The sequence below is a fragment of the Erithacus rubecula genome (assembly GCF_903797595.1).
Source record: "Erithacus rubecula genome assembly, chromosome: 19".
NCBI lineage: Eukaryota > Metazoa > Chordata > Aves > Passeriformes > Muscicapidae > Erithacus > Erithacus rubecula.
Window position 1 is genome coordinate 9,999,348 of NC_136671.1, and position 16,685 is coordinate 10,016,032.

The following is a 16,685-nucleotide window of genomic DNA, read 5'->3' on the forward strand; positions in this document are numbered from 1 at the left end:
CTCCCCGCCCGCTGCGGGAGCCCCGCCCGCCCCCGAGCGCCGCCGCTCCCCCGGTGGCCCCGGGGCGGGGCGAGGCGAGCCCCCGGCGGCGGCAGTCGCGCCGTCACGTGGGCCGGCAGCTCCGCTCCCTCCGCGCTCCGCCATGGCTGCGGCGGCTGCCGCCGGCTCGGTGCTGCTCTGCCTGCTCGGCCTGGTGCTGCCCGGCGGCAGCACGCTGCACACCAAGGGCTCCGTGCCGCTCGACACCGTCACCTTCTACAAGGTACGGCGCGGCGCGCGCTGGCGGGCCTGCGGGAGCGCTCGGGGGGCGGGCGTGGGGCCGCTGCGGGCTGTGTGCCCCGCGGCCGGCGGCAGCCCCGGGGCCGGGGCGCGGGAGGAACGCGGGGGGCGCGGCGGGGGCCGCGGGGCCGCTGCCGCCGCCACCGGCGCGGGGAGCGCTCGGTGCTGGCGGAGCGGCCGCGCCGCAGCCAATGGGAGCGCGGCGGCCGCGGCCGGCAGCCAATGGGAGCGCGGCGGCCGCGGCCGGCAGCCAATCGGCGCGGTCCAAGTGGAGCCGAGCCCGGGGTTCGGCCCGGCTCGCTCCGGCCCGGCGGTACCGGCGGTACCGGTGCGGGGAGGTCCGGCCGAGCCGCGGCTCCTCGGCCAGCGCCCGCCCGGCCTCCAGCTTCGGCCAGCGAGCACAGAGCCGCTCGGGGCTGGAGCTGTGCTGTGTCCGTGCACGGATACAGTGGGGGCCGTGAGCTCTGCTCTGCTGGGTGGTTTCACTTTTCATCAAACAGCAACAGGCTTTTGTTTTTTCACATTTTTTTTTTATCCCTTCGCTAAATCATTTTGCAAGGAAAGCATCTTCCCAGGGCCTTGTGTGCTCCCCGCCGGGACACCGGCTGCTCGGCAGGCCCAGGACGGAGCCTGCAGCCAGCTGTGCACACAGATGTGCGGTGCCTGAGCAGGGCTGTACAGCGCTGTGTAGGTGGCGAGCTGTGGTGCAACCTCAACCTGTTTGCTAGAACAAAAAGATTTTGCAAGGTCTTCTCCTGCAGGGAGGGGGAAATTCCTCAAGGGGTGACAGTATATTGCCAAGCTAATTGGAAAAGGCATCATTCGTGCAGAGCAAGGTTGAAGAGGAATCAATTAAAGTGTGAATTTTCCATTTCTTGATTCAGTGCAACACCTCCAGCATCTCCACTGCCTCCCTGTGCCTCCTCTCACAGCCACAAGTGCAGCTCTCATGCTGGGACACTTCAGAATGACAATACATTTGGTCTCTCTCCTCTTCATGTCCCATTAGAAAATTGGGGGATTTGTTGCCAGTCAGATTTACAATAATCAAATCTTATAATTAAAGGCATTATCAGATCCCCCAAACCTACCAAGTACTATCTTTATCATCTGGTGCAGGAATGCAGACACCCAAAGCTCAGTCCTTCCTCCACACAACAGTGAGTCATTTCTGAAAGGCCATAATTATATAAAATTTCCATTCTCTTCTGCATCTCCCCATTGCATAGGAAAAAAAGGACAAGCAAAAGCAACTTTTGGTGATTTGTAGATCGCTCAGACCTGAAATGATCATGTTTTGTCTTTTTTATTCCCCTTTTTTTTTTCCTTGTTTTAGGTTATTCCAAAGCATAAGTTTGTCCTTGTGAAGTTTGACACACAATATCCCTATGGTGAGAAACAAGATGAGTTTAAAAAGCTGGCAGAGAGCTCAGGCTCCAGTGAGGATCTGCTGGTGGCTGAAGTGGGAATATCAGGTGAGAAACTCTGGGTACATGCAAACAGCGTGGGCTGGGGAGGAGGGGATAAATCTCAGTGTGATTTCTGCAGGATCTGAGGTAATTCTGGAGGTGAGGGATGGATGTGAGAGTGGAGCTCCTGCCCTGCTGAGCCTGGCTGTGTGTGGGAGAGCTGCTTATCCATCTGGGCTGGGTAATGAGGAGTCAGCCCACGCTGCTGAACTGCTGCCACCTCCTCATCCCCAGCAATTCTTGGTTGGTTTTTTTTTTTTTTTCCCTTCTTTGCTGAGAGAAACCTTTTTGTCCCACGTGGGAACAGGGAACAGACCTTACAGGAATCATATTTTAGACACAATCCTGGTCAGACACAGAATATTTAATGTGATTAATTCCATGCAGCAGACCCTGGGGCAGCACAGCAAGGGGTTGTTGCACTATGGCTGCTCTAACTTGATGTGGTTGTGACTGGATTTAAGAGAAAAAGAGTGAAAAATAGATCACTGTCATCTGATGTGCTCTGGCTTTATAGGTTGAATTAAGTTTTACCCATTCTGATATATCAAAACATATGTGGAATACTCTATGTAGCATAATTGAAATGTCTTTGTTTTCTGTCCTCAAGAATAAATATAATTTATGTAAGATGAGTAAACGTCTTGTAGCTCGGCATGCTGTCAGAACCAAATCATTCTCTGCACACAGACAGGAAAAACTTCTTTAACTGTAAAATCAGATAAAATCAATAGATAGAGGAAAATAAGAGGAAAAAGGGGATTGATTTCCCATGAGGAGGACTGGGTTTATATGAAAGGTCCTGCCAATGTCTTACACTCTCACAGTCACAAAACACCATTACAGTCTTTTTCTTTAGAAAACCCACTGAATGTTTGCCTTGCACAATTGATTTTTGGGGTGTTTTTATTTCAATGTGTGGCATTTCCTTGGTGCAGGCTGCCCAGAGAATGCTCAGGGCTCTAAGGCTGCCAGAGCTCGATTTTGGGGTGTCCTGAGCAGGGCTGGAAGTTGGACTCAGTGATTCTTGTGAGGTCCAGCTCAGGATATTTCCATGGCTCTGTGATTTCCTGGCAGACAGGTTATTAGGACATGTTTAAGCACTGGCTACAAATATTTGTGTAGGAGGGAATCCTAAATGAATTTTTGCTTAACTGTGCTTTTTCTGTTTTCCCTTCTCAGATTACGGTGATAAACTGAACACTGAGCTTGGAGAGAAGTACAAGCTGGACAAGGAAAAGTTCCCTGTTTTTTACTTGTTCCAGGATGGTGACTTTAACAATCCCTTACTTTATGGTGGTGAAATCAAGGCTGGAGCTATTCAGCGCTGGCTGAAGAGTAATGGCATCTACCTGGGGATGCCAGGCTGCCTGAAGGAGTATGATGTGCTGGCCAGCAAATTTGTGAGCACCACAGAGAAATCTGATCGCCAGGCCCTCCTGAAAAAGGGTCAGGAGAGTTTAGGAAAAGCAAAAGAAACTGAGAAGAAGTCAGCAGAGCAATACTTGAAAATTATGAGCAAGATCCTGGAGCAGGGAGAGGAGTTTGCTGCTAACGAAGTCGTCCGAATCACAAAGCTGATTGAGAAGAACAAAATGAGTGATGGAAAGAAGGAGGAGCTCCAGAAAAGCCTCAACATCCTCGCTTCTTTCCTGAAGAAGAATAGTGAGAAAGATGAGCTCTAATTTGTTGGAGAACTCTCTACAAGCTGTGAAACATTGTCAAGAGTCCTAACCAGTTCTCCTTAATGCAAGCAAACTTCCCGCTGACTTCAAGAGGGCAGCAGATTTCCTTCTGGGATTCTCAGTTTAGAAGATCAAGAGGAAGGCATTCCTTAAAAACACAGTATTCTAAAGGTTGGAAAAAATCACCTAAGAGCAAGACACCAGTGTTGTGTAATACTATCCAATAACAGTGTTAAAGCAGGTTAACAAAAAAAAAAAAGCTCTAGATTGGCTGGAAGCTCATTCCTGGTGGTTTTTACAGCTGTTCCTAGGCTAACAAATAACAAAATTCAGTCTCTCATTCCATCTTGCATTCTGGAAAAGGTATAGATTGGGCGCCCTCTACATCCCCACCTTTCCCTGTCCATAATATCCTTGGGTTTTATGCCAGTTAATGTTCCCCTCACACACCTCGTGTTGTTCCACTTGGGCTCTAAGTCTTGTTCTTACCTGTTGTTGACTAAGAGACTCCAGAATTTCCTTTTTCTGCCTTCTCCTTCCATGGCTCCTGTCCCTGTTTGCTTTGGGTATCAGCCAAATGCTGGCAGTGAAGACAGTTCACAGCTTGCCCTTCATTTTCTGTCCAGAGCAGCATTTTCATCAAATATTCTCCCGAAATCCTTTGTGGTACCCTGACAGAGTGAGTGAAGTGAGTTCTGAGCAAGGGCAGAGTCTCCTTGAGGTGCTATTACACTCAGTCTCACCAGTTTGTGCAAAAAAAATCAGGTTTTCAGAGGTAAATTCGGATGAGTTTTCTTACAACTGAAGAGGTGTTTTACCTGTCCAAGCTTTACAAACAAAATGTTTTTCTAGCTTCCAGAAGCAATGACACTGTCAAACTAAAGCCTCATCAGTGTTTGGTAGTTCTAAATGTTTGAAAATGAGGTCTTGTAAGAGGAAGCAGAAGTATTTGTGTCCTTAGGAGCTTCATCTGTGTTATTTAAAAGGAGATGTCTGGCCCGAAGATCAGGTCAGTCCTCAAAACTCTGCAGTTCACACTCTGTGGAATTCAGATGCCTCTGGAAGATGCTGAAGTCCTGGTCAGGGTTAGAGTTAGAAAGAGAAACACCTGTGATTTTTACCTTAAAAGTATGCTTTAAACAAAACTGATTCCTGTGGGAGCTTTGCTGCCTTTTGAATCTTGGGGTGGGTACAAGGAGCAGATGTTGCTGCGAGATAAAATGTATTAATAATGCTATAATAAATTAAAAAAAAAAAAATCCACTTCACAGCCGCTTCTTAAACCACTTAATAGAGAAACTGCTGCCCATTCCGTGATCAGAGGGGAGGCTGTGACTGCTCTTTGCAGCCACGGGACTCGGAAGGAGCCGTGCCCGGGCTCTGAGGGGAGCAGCCCCCGGGCTCTCTGAGGGGAGCATCCCGCAGGACTCTGAAGGAGCCGTGCCCGGGCTCTGAGGGGAGCAGCCCCCGGGCTCTCTGAGGGGAGCATCCCGCAGGACTCTGAAGGAGCCGTGCGCGGGCTCTGAGGGGAGCAGCCCCCGGAGCTCGGAAGGAGCCGTGCCCGGGCTCTGAGGGTTGCAGTCCCAGGACTCGGAAGGAGCCGTGCCCGGGCTCTGAGGGGAGCAGCCCCCGGAGCTCGGAAGGAGCCGTGCGCGGGCTCTGAGGGGAGCAGCCCCCGGAGCTCGGAAGGAGCCGTGCCCGGGCTCTGAGGGTTGCAGTCCCAGGACTCGGAAGGAGCCGTGCCCGGGCTCTGAGGGGAGCAGCCCCCGGAGTTCGGAAGGAGCCGTGCCCGGGCTCTGAGGGTTGCAGTCCCAGGACTCGGAAGGAGCCGTGCCCGGGCTCTGAGGGGAGCAGCCCCCGGAGTTCGGAAGGAGCCGTGCCCGGGCTCTGAGGGGAGCAGCCCCCGCGCGCCCCCTCAGAGCCGCCGCCTCTCGCGTGCTCCTCCAAGCGCCTTCCCGCTCCCGGTGCTCGTGACGTCGCGGAGGGCGGGGCCGAGGCTCCGCGGGGTCGCCTCAGGGCGGCTCCGTGAGGGGAGCCCGGGGCGGCGGTGACCGAAGCGAGCCCGCCCACCCACCGGGGCTCGGCCGGTTCTGCCCCCGGAGGGATGTACGGGACGCCGGTCCCCGGGACGCCAATCCCGCTGTTTGCCTAGGGCTCCTGCCCCCTCAGCCCCTCTCTGCGACCGGGCGCTCCCCGCAGCCGGCCCCGCCGGCGGGGGCCGGGCGCGGTGCGGCCCCGGGGCGGAGCGCGGGCGGTGCCCGCAGCCGCGGAGCGGTGCGGCGGTGGCGGCGGTACTCATGGCCCTGCCGGCGGAGGTGGAACGGCTGGATGGGGGCTGGCAGGAGGTGAGCGAGCCCCGCCGGCACCGGGACCCCTCGGCACAGAGGCTGCCCCCTCCCCGGGACCTCGCTGTGCGCGTCTCTCCTCCATCCCCTCACGGTCCTTCCCCAGCCCTGCGCCCCGGTCCGTGCTCGGCGCCACCGGCAGCGCTGCACGATCCCGGTCCCTGTCCCCGTGCTGCTTATTCCTCTTCGGGACGGCGGGCTCTGGTCCCTGTCCTCGGTCCGTACTGCCCGCACTTCTCCGGGACCCTCCAGTCCACCTTGCCAGGTCCCGCTCCTATTCAATCCCCGGTCTCTGTCGTTCTTTCCCGGTCCCTGTCGCTTCTCCCCAGTCCCCGCTCCTGCCGCCCTGGTGCCGTGTCACCTGAGCTCCCTCCCGTCCTTCTCCCCAGGTCTACTCAGCGCTCCAGTGGATCCAGTTCACCATGGCCATGCTCAGGTACGACACGCTGCCCATGGAGTTACTGCTGCCGAGATTATTTTACTCAGAAAAGCAAAAAAAGAGAACTCGCGTCTCTCAGCGAGGCAGACGCGCTCGTGTTCCAACCTGTGTTTGTTTTTTTTCTCAGCGTTGTAGGTTCCAGCTCAATTATTGCCTATGCTGTATTCCAAAATGCAGTGCGGTCCCCTGAGGTAAGATCTGAGCTTCCTCCTCCCTCCCTAAGCGTGGTGTCCCTGCAGGTGGGTCACACCTGTGGCACAAACTCCCTCCTAGGAGCAGCTGCAGGTCTCAGGGTTATGTGGTTAAACCTTGTTTAATAGCTGGGAGGGAAAAGGCTTGCTAAGAATTGGGCTCTTTGCCTTGGTAGGAGGTGAAAAGACTGACCTTGAACCTGTGCTTCTGCAGGGAGAAGCAGGTTCCTTAGTCCCAATCCTCCAGTTGTTCCTGAGAGCAGGGATTTCTTAGTGTGCCCTCCTCAGTGGGGCCAAACTCCTGAGGGGCTGAGGAGTTGTGCACAAAGCTGAAGTGCAAATTGGAGCTGCCCCTGCAGAAATGCTTTTAGTCTTTGGCTGTCTCTGAGGAGTTTCTCTGAGCAGGTATGCCACTAAAACCAACCCCACAGCCTTCCAACCCATCCTGCCAGGCTTGGATGTCCACACACAGTCCCTCTGTGTGTCCAGAACTCCCTGGGGGCATGAGCCAAGCTGATCCCTGTGAAGTTGGTATTTGCTGTCCAGGATTTGCAGGCTCAGCCTGGCCTGTGGACCATTCAGAAAGTCAGTGGAGCTGGCAGCAGCTGTATTTGTCCTTCCTTCATCTGCATGTTCTTTGTACATTGTGGGTTTGATCTGCAGCCCAGAGAATGGGACTTCAAGGGAATTCACAGAGCTATCCCTGGAGAAGCAAGGAATGCAGGCCACTGACACATTGTTGGATGACACGGTGGGAAGGAGAACATGAGTCCATGTTTGCAGGGCAAATCTGTCCCACTTACAACAGGCAGGACCTTGCTCCCAGCCAACCTCCTGGAAACACCCTGCAGCACATCCAGAATAAACTGTGGAGATCTCCAGGCATTCCCAGGGAATGACAAAGGCTGGGATGGAAAACCTGCTTGAGATTGTGCTGCTCAAGGTGCACATCAAAGCCTCCTCCTACCACATCTGCACCTGGAAAGCTCCAGATGTGTGGAGCTGGCTTTGGCAGTGTCCTGGTGTGACTCAGCAGCCTCATCCCGTTGGTTTCCATGGCTGGGTTACTCAGGAGCCCTTCTGCTCTCAGTCATGTGATGGGGCTGAGGCTTGGGAGCTGCTCGTGAGCCACACATGGCTCCAGGTCATCGATGGGCTCTTCCTGCTCCAGCAGCTCCAGATGTTTCTGCTCAGATTATTTCTGCAAATCTGGACAGGAGGGCTGGATGCCAGCTGGAGGGACTGGTTTGCATCAGCCTTCCAGGCTCTTCTGCTGCCAGGGGAGAGCTGGTGCTGGGTTTCAGAAGTAACAAAATCTCCAGTAACTTCCCCATCCTCTTGTCCTCATGTCTCAAGTCTGAAGTGGAAGTTTGTAAACAAAAGGGCTGGAAGAGATCCATATCAAAGCTTGCCACAAACAGCTTATTCCCTGAGTCATGAGGACCCACAGCAAAATGTTTAAAAATAAACAGTTCTGGAGGCTGGGAGGAGAAGGATCTTAGAAACACTTCCCTTCCTGCCCCCAACCTCAGAAATCAAATATTGCATTCTGGAAGCTTGTTTTCTGTCTCTGTGGGGTCAATAAAACCCTTCAGCCCAAGGCAAATCATTGAGAAGAGGTGATGGCAAGCAAAGAAGAAACCTCAGCTCAACAGATTTGAGGGAAAACCCTCAGCTCAACAGGTTTGAGGAAGAACCCTCAGCTCAACAGGTTTGAGGAACCTTCAGCTCAACTTGTGCCCAAGCCATGGCCACAGAGCCAAATCCACGTGTGTGCTGCAGCTGGAGCAGTCAGGATGTAAATCATTGCATCTTTGCAGTCCCTTCCTCTATTTTATAAATACCAGTGGTTATTTACTTTCCCCTTTTGCAACCCAGAGCCACACTTGCCCTTATATCACCTACTTCTTTATTCAGGTCTCTGCCAAAACAGCTCCTGAACCTACCAGCAGTGCCTTGCTCCAAGGGCACTTGTGCTGGAGAAAGAGGTCACCTGTTTGATTGCAAAAGTGACTTCTTTGCTTATTTTAGAGCTGTTTGGTTTAACCTGCCTTGATCACAAACTGGACAGTGCCCTCAGCCTGTCGTGCCAGGATTTCATTTCTGTACCAGTGAGGAAAAGCCTGGTTAAAAAAAGACATTTATAGATGAAATCAAATTAAGATTAACTCCAAATCTTTTTGCCTCGTGTTCCTTCATGCCTTAAGGACAAATGTGGCTCAATCAGATCTACCTTAAGTCTTATCAATCTTCCTAAGCTTGCTCTCATTGCACATGGGAACAAATAAAACACAACGTGATGGGTGGAATACATTTACTTCCAGGACAATATTGAGGCAAATCTCACCTAAAACTCAACTCCATGAAAAAGACTACAAAATCCAAGTCTCCTGAAACATTTCCATGCTGTGTTTAGCATTATCATTTTCTGTATGGAAAGAAAAACACCACAATTTTCTCTCCTGCATGCTGAAAATGAGCTACCAAAGGCTTCAATTAAGAATGTAGGTAATTAGGCTGCTTTTACAGAGTCTCTGCTCTCCCACTAACAAGGAAAAATGTTGGCCAGATTTTTGCCACAAAACAAATGTTTTCCTGCAGTGTTTACAGTCCTGGCCAGTGTGTGCAAATTGGAAATGGGCTGGAAACTGTTATTAAAGGAGCCATGACTCCTTTCCAGCAAGATGCAGCAGAGACTAATGGCTCTCAGTGGAAATTAATCCAGCATGTGAAATAAACCCAACCTTAGTCACCAGCTGAAATGGAACTCATAGAAAAATGTTTGTTTCGAGTCATTCTGAACCTGAGGAAGGGTTTGTGTTTACCAAAAGTTTTGGTTTCTATGTGAGTTTATTTAAAACATGATGTCTCTTCTCCCTGCCAACCTGTCCCATTCTGCATAGCTGGAACATGATTTGGGATATTTTCTGTAAGTTTTGATGCTGCTCTGAGATCCTGTGGCAGAAGTGGTGGTTGGAGTAGGGAATGTGCATTGGAACAGCTCCTTGAGCACAAATTCATGTAGAATTTCCCTGCAAGGAGAGTTGTCTCACCAGAAGAGCTGAAGGGTGACAGTGTTCTGATTAACACCAGATAACCTGGTACTGATGTCTGAGCACAATTAATACTTCTGCTATCTTTGGTGCAGAAATTTTAAAGGACTGAAAACAAAGATGATATTCAGGAGTAAAAACTGAGAAGTTTTCATCTGGTAATTTTTCTTTGAATTTGCTTGGCTTTGAAAGTGGAAGAGACCTTTTTATTGAAGCTCTGAGGGTTTGCTGCAGATTAATTGACTGGTCTCAGAAATGTTGTCCCAGTGCTTCCCTCAGGGTAAAATCATCCCTCCACAAAGTGCCACTTATGCCCCAGTTCCCCTCAATTAAGGCTTTCAAAATAACTTTGCACTGGAACACTTTTCTACTGTAAAACTTTCCTCACCTGCAGAAAAACCTTTGGAAGGCTGTATGAAATATCTTTATATCTGTTAACAGGGTAAACCTGCAGCAGGGGTGGGGGTGTGGGAGGGCTGTGACTGCACTCACACCTGCTGAGCCTTTTTCCCTTTTCCAGGTGCGTCCACTTTTCTACCTGAGCCTCTCAGATCTGTTCCTGGGCATGTGCTGGCTGGCTGGGGCCCTGCTCACCTACAGCTCACCCACCTCCCAGCAAGACCTCATCTGCTACAACCTGCAGGCCACGGGACAGGTGAGTGACCTTGGCACCACATTCCATAATTAATCTTGTAATTTGTCATAATTACCTATGGTGTGTGCCACCAGCAGTCCCCACAGCACAAGGACTGCCTGGGTGGCAGAGCTGGATTGTGCCTGGCAAGAGTTGTCACTACTGTTTGCTCAGGGAGAAATTAAAACAAACTGAGCCCTTGCCATAGCAACCTTTCCCCCAGGGCATGTGACAGTGCAGGACCTCCTCACCCAACACCCTGCAGTGCCCTTGAGAGGTGAGAACACCTTGTGCATATGAAGGAGCCAGTAACAGGTTGAACCAGCAGATTCTGCAGAGCAGGAGGGATCTGGAAGCTGATGGAATGAGTAAATAAAAGTCTCATTGTGTTCTGGTTGTCTCACAAACACCTGGGGCTTCTCTGCACAGAAGGTGTCAGATGTGCTGAGGTGAGGATGGGCAGGGACAGCCCAGCAGTGGAGTCTGCAGCCCTTGGAGAGGCTCACACTGGACTCCTTGTGATGTCTTAAGGCACTGCCTTAGGAGCAGGACAATATTTTGCTTTACTCAGGATTTTTGCCATTATTTTTTACCACAGGCTGATGTTGCAGTGGATGGAACTGCCCAGTGTCATAAAGGAGGAGATTGTTCTGTTTCTTGGATTTCCCCTCTTTCAGCCCCAGAGCTTTGATTGATATAAATGTAAATACTACTCCCTTTGCTGTCCCTCATTCTCTCCTCCTCCTGCATTGCAATAATAAAGTCCAGAATAGATATTGTGGTCATAATTGCACAACTCCCCCACATTCTTCCAGTTCAGTTCCAGTGGCCTAATAATGTCCTGGCAGGCTCTGCTCATGCTGGGCAGCACAATGGGAGCCACACAAGTGGGATAATGAGGGATTCTTGTGGCTCTGCTTTATCTCCTCATGGGCAGTGCTGCAGGACTGTCCCCAGCCCCAAAGCTGGGGCTCAGGAGAGCAGAATTCCCTTCCCTCCCCTCCCCTTCCCTTCCTGCTGGCACTTGCCCAAGTGGCATTTGGGTCTCTGTTCCTAAAGGCAGCACTGACATTTCATGAAGCTCTCCCAAGTGTTCTGAAGTGCTAGAGAACCCTTATGGATTGTTTTGGCCTTCTCTGCAAGTAGGTGGAAAAGGGCAATAGCCCCTTAGTAAAACTCATTTAATGAGCTGTAAAGTCACTGCAATGTTCCTGTGGCAGCCCTTGGACTCAGCCTCTTGAGCCAGTCAAGAGCATTCACAACCTCAGTGGAAGAGGCCAAGTTTGTTTAGTGACTACTTTCCCAGCCATGGATGATACCAGGGTGGCAGACCTGTGCTCCTTATCTTTCTGGCAAAGATAGCAAAGCCACAGAAAAAAAAAAATATTCCTTTGTCCAGCCCTTCCTCTTTGCTTTTGCCACTGAAGTTTGTGTTTCCTGTCACAGATGCAGCACATGCATGTACACAGTCTGATTAGGCAACCTGGAGCAAGCATGAATTTGGAAACAAATTTGATCAAGATTTGGGGGGGTTTATAGGAAGTTTTAGATAATTAGACTCATCTCAAACTGGAATCAAAGGCTATGAAATTCTCAGTGTGCTCTATCCTTTTTCCCATGAGGAAGAAAAGAGTTTTTGGGGGCAGAGAATACCTGCTCTCTCACATTCCTCTTGAAATATCCAATTGTTTTCTGTTTCCGTGAATTCTCTGCATAGTGAGCTCATTATGCAAGAAGCAAATCTAAATGTCACATCTGTGCTGTGTTTCCTAATGGCCATAGCATGAGAGAGTCCAAGAGCCACTGAAATCCTCATTGCCAGGCTCTGAGCCAAAAAAAATGAGCCAGGTCACAAAGACTTTTATTTCTAAGACAGTCATCAGTTCTGTCTGAGGCCCAAGTGAAGCTGCCTTTTTTTGAAGTGTGGTTTAAAGTGGGATTCTCTCTCCAATCTGGCTCTTCTCAGCTGGATGTGAGCACAGGTCCTGTGCTCAGACTCTCACCCTTGGCAGGTGTTCATCATCCTGCCTCTGTTCCATGGGATTTGGGAGGAACTAATCATGCTGCAGAAATTGTTATTCCAGAACTGAAATGTTGGTTTTATTTCCCAGATATTCTACGTTGCCTCTTTTCTCTACACTGTCAACTACACCTGGCACCTGTACATGGACCTCAAGGTGAAATACAACCAGAACCTTTTCAGAGTGCCTCCCCAGGTGAGTGGGATTCATGTGGGACTGGTGTAAAGGCTGGGAACACAGGGACAAGGACACAACACTCAGGAAAACCCTCCCTGCATTGCAGGCTGAGCAAATACTTCACATACCCCGTGACCAAAATCTCTCCTTGCAGTTAATTCCTCCCTCACACCTAAACAGGGACACACCACCATGACCAGGCTGGGGAATACCCCAGGTATTCCTGCAGGATGGCACATTCCTTATACAGCTTTTCCCAAGAAACCCTTCAGCCCCACTGCCCTGCACAGCTTCCCCAGACATTTGCTGTGCACAGCAAACTTTGTATACCAGATATTCCATCTGGAAATTGAGAAGCAGTAGGCTGAGCAAATCCCCCTCAACTGCTGAAATGCTCCCTGGAAGCTGCTTCCTGTGAACCAGGGGCTGTACAGCAATAATTTAATTAAGATTTTTGGATTTTGCAGGTTGTGGATTATGCAAGTTGTCTTGGCCGAATAGCAACGATCTTGTCAAGGTAAGATTTCATTCTCCCTGGCAGAGAGTGTGGATTTGGTAAGAGTTTATTTTCCCTGGCAGGAGGATGTGGATTTGGTAAACTGCAGTGTGCTGATCCCTGCTTCCTACTTGTTTTGAAGCTAAAAAACTGTAAAGTTCATCATAAACAACAGTGACCTCATGAATGCAGACTAAGAGGGTTTTTCAGCCAAGTTAATGATAACTTTATTAACTGAATGTAGTTTTCCAGAAGACTTCCCTTTACCAATGATTAGCCCTCACAAATCAAAGCCCTGAAAATACTTTTCCAGAGCAGTGCCAATAAAAACAACTTTCAAGTCCTCTGTATTGATAGGAGAAAAACCAAGCATTGCAATAACCCTTGACCCTGCTGTCCTTCCTCCTCCCAGCCTGATCCCTTTCCTCCTCATGGTGCCGGTGTTTTGCCTTGGCAACAGCAGTAACTGCTACCAGAACTTCAGCCAGAAACACGGGTGAGTTTCCTCCCTCCCTCCCTCTGGAGGGAGTTTCCTCCCTTCCTCCCTCAGCCCCAGGGCTGCTGGGGGTGTGCAGGAGCTGAGCTGTTCCCTGTGTCCCACAGGTGTCTCCTGATGCACACGGAGGTGGCCGAGCCCCCCAGCGAGCCCCCCAGCGGCTCCGTTTGCCGCGCCGTGCGTTTCTACGGCATCGGCGTCTTCCTCATCTCCTTCCTCATCAGCTTCGTGGCCATCCTGGTAAGGATGCTCTTTGTGCAGCCCTTGGATGGCACCAGAGGCATGGAATCATGGAATGGTTTGGGTGGGAAAGCATTTTAAGTTCATCCAGTGCCACTCCCTGCCACTGTCTCAGGCTGCTCCAAGCCCTGTCCAAGCTGCCCTTGGACACTTGCAGGGGTGGGGCAGCCACAGCTGCTCTGGGAAGGATTTCCTCCCAATATCCCATCTAACCCTGCTCTCAGTTTTCAATCCCCCTTGTCCACTCAGTTTTTGTAAATAGGACAGGGGAATAATTGTGTGGTGCTGCACTCTTTTTGGAGGGAGATCCATGTGAAGCCCTGTGTTCTGTCAGCCCACCCCAGAAATATTTAGCAGAATTTCAAAGGCTTGGAGCTTGGCAGAAGAGATCACCTGCTGCAGGGTCAGCAAGAGCTGATTCGTGGTTGAATTCCATGATCTTAGAGATCTTTTCCAGCCTAAACAATTTAATGATTCTAAAATCAATTCAGACTCTTCAGTTTAGAAAAGGCCATGTGCAAAGCAACATCTCCTGCAGGATTTTAGTGCTGTGTGAAAAGGCTGGATAGACTGGGATCCATCTGGATGAACCCAGCAGATCACAGGCTGGTACAGTAACATTTGCCTGTTCTTTCCCAGGTTATCCTGAGCCAGGCTCGAGGTCTGTACAAAAGGTTTGTGAACTCCACAGGATTCCTGGGGGATCAGCAGTGGGCCATGATTAAGGTGGTGGAACAACGAGTGGTTTTTTACCCTGTGGCCTTCTTCTGCTGCTGGGCTCCAGGTGAGCAGAGTTCCCCCCACAGCATCCCCCTGTGAAACCCCAGAGAAGAGGGGTTAACCTCACCCTCTCACCCATCCCTTTCCACAGCTGTCCTCCTTGGGATGCTGAAATTGACTGCTTCAACAACCAGCAAAATCTACATGGCTCTGCTGATCCTGCAGGTAAATGTTTGCCCCTGCAGCCTCCTGGGCCTTGCCTTCTCACCTTGAGTGTCCTGCCCTGCATCCCTGCTGGTGCAGCTGGACAAGGATCTCTGCTGTGTGAGCCCAAGTCTCATTTGTGCTTTTGCTTGGCAGAGATCTTGGTTTGGTGGTTTGTGTTTTTCACAGGCTTGAAAAGATCTCAGTACCCAAAATCCCAGCAGTTTAGTGATGAACACAGTGTTGGGTGGGTGTTTGGGCTTGGTGACCTCAAAGGTCTTTTCCAACATAGTGATTCTGTGGTCATGGAAGTTATAGCAAATAAGACTAGAAAGGATCAACAGAAATTTTCCTTTCCCCTCATGTCTCTAAGTTTTCCCTAAGACTCCAAACGTGATTCCTTAATAACACTTGTCCAGCTCCTTCCTGTACCGAGGTAGAAGTTAGACATTTTATTAAATTATATAATTATATTTATTAAATATATTTTATATTTGTATAGCATTTATATTTAATTAGATATTGATATAAATTAGATATTTATTAAAGTAACAGCACAGCTTCTCTATCACACGGAAGATAAAACCCTGCTGCAGGGGGAGTTTTTCCCGGGATCCCTGATTGCCCTGTGCTCTCCCCCAGGCTCTCACCGCAGCTTCCCAGGGGCTCCTGAACTGCCTGGTGTACGGCTGGACCCAGCACGTCTTCCTGTCCCTGAAACGCGGCTCCCGCCGGGACGTGGACACCCAGACCCCCCTCCTGCGCTCCCAAAAAAAGTTCTACTCCAGCACGGCCCCCAGCAGCCCGCCCGACACCGCGGGCTCCTCCTCCACGCTGCTGTGATGCAGCCCTGCCTGCAGGAGAGAGGCAGAGCCCTTCCAAGTGCTCCAGAGCTGGGCTGGAACACGGCACAGCCCGAGCCCAGCGGGGCTGCCAGAGCCGCCGGCTCAGTGGACATAGTTATTTATTTGATGGATTCTTTCAACGTGGTAAATCTTTAGTCCAGACTTTCTCCTCTTGGAAATATCCCTAGAAATGCAGCAAACCCCAAGTAATGGGTCAGAGACCTGGTGTAGCTCCTTGGAGGTTGGGCAGAGGATGTTTTACTTTGTTTTATTTTTCCAAGTCGCTGCCTTTATAAATTAACAGTAAAGCACAATGAGTATTTTTCAACCTCTGCCTTTTAATTCACTCTAACCATGAGAATTTGCACCACCCTAAGAACCAAGTGCAGGGAGTGAAGAATTGCAAAGCAAGACAAAACCAGCCTGGAATTTCTGCACATTTATCTTCCCTTCTTCCTGCCAACTCCTGCTCAGCCACAATAGTCCCAAAAATCAGCTGCTTCGACCCTGTGGAGCATCTCTCATGAACCAGGTGAGCAGGACTTTGTCTGAATCTCTCTTTTTGCATTTCCAGATGTTCACATGGATTATTTACTGAGGTCCCACCATTCTATAGGAAATAAACCAGATCTTAAGCTGTGTTGAAAACAACTCTTTACCTTTACACTTTATTTTCCAACAGCTTCACTTTTTGGGTCCAACCCAAATTTTTCTCATAGCAGGTTAGACCAGAAGAGGAAATACTCCAGCTTTGTGTAATTAACTTACACAACATAACTGTGTAAACTCTGGGTAAGTCACACAAGGGCCCTGGAGGTTTGGTCAATGACTTATTTTCTCCTACAGAGAAAAAGAGTGAAACAATTTGATTTTTGCTGTTGTGCAGGATAAAAACAAAGTTTTCACCTGGTTTCACCTGGTCTCTCACATCCTCCTCTAATTCCAAAGTTTGGACATGGGTGACTCTCAGTGTTTCTCCAGCTCTACTTCAAAGGCAAATATTCCATGGGGAGGATGGGATTAGTGCCCTGGCAGTGGCAGGGAATGAAACACACCCAGTCTGATCCCTGAGAGCCTCCTGCTCCCTCCTGGGACTGACCCCATTTGTGGAGCCGGTGCAATTTGTTTAAAAGGGGATTAAGGCTTCCTAAGTGATGGAAGATTACCCTGGAAAGCAATGATTGGATTGCTAATGGACCATCAGAGCTGGCAGTGGGTGCTGACACATTCCCAGGGCTCCTCAGACAGCTCAGAAGTCACCAAGTGTTTGTTTGAGGGGAGTTTTCTTGCTGGAAAGAGCCATTCCATGGGCACTCCCAGCTGCCTTGGCTGCTTTAAGTGCTCCCAGGAAATTGTTCCCTAAATCCCTTTCCTAATTTGGATGCTCTGTG

At 50.2% G+C, this 16,685-nt stretch overlaps 2 protein-coding genes across 2 annotated transcripts; both read left to right on the forward strand.

Moving 5' to 3' along the window:
- The first annotated feature begins 63 nt into the window (after positions 1-63).
- ERP29 (endoplasmic reticulum protein 29) lies at positions 64-3,952 on the forward strand. Its single transcript, XM_079322588.1, has 3 exons — positions 64-262; positions 1,616-1,754; positions 2,931-3,952. The coding sequence occupies exons 1-3, from the start codon at positions 143-145 to the stop codon at positions 3,431-3,433; spliced, it is 762 nt and encodes a 253-aa protein (XP_079178714.1). The 5' UTR covers positions 64-142; the 3' UTR covers positions 3,434-3,952.
- A 1,493-nt stretch (positions 3,953-5,445) lies between these two features.
- TMEM116 (transmembrane protein 116) lies at positions 5,446-15,945 on the forward strand. The gene is made up of 11 exons (XM_079322083.1): positions 5,446-5,778; positions 6,168-6,214; positions 6,345-6,408; positions 9,982-10,116; positions 12,207-12,311; positions 12,761-12,810; positions 13,202-13,285; positions 13,393-13,525; positions 14,165-14,309; positions 14,397-14,470; positions 15,092-15,945. Exons 1-11 carry the CDS (start codon positions 5,731-5,733, stop codon positions 15,290-15,292), a joined length of 1,086 nt encoding a protein of 361 aa, XP_079178209.1. The 5' UTR covers positions 5,446-5,730; the 3' UTR covers positions 15,293-15,945.
- The last annotated feature ends 740 nt before the right edge of the window (positions 15,946-16,685 follow it).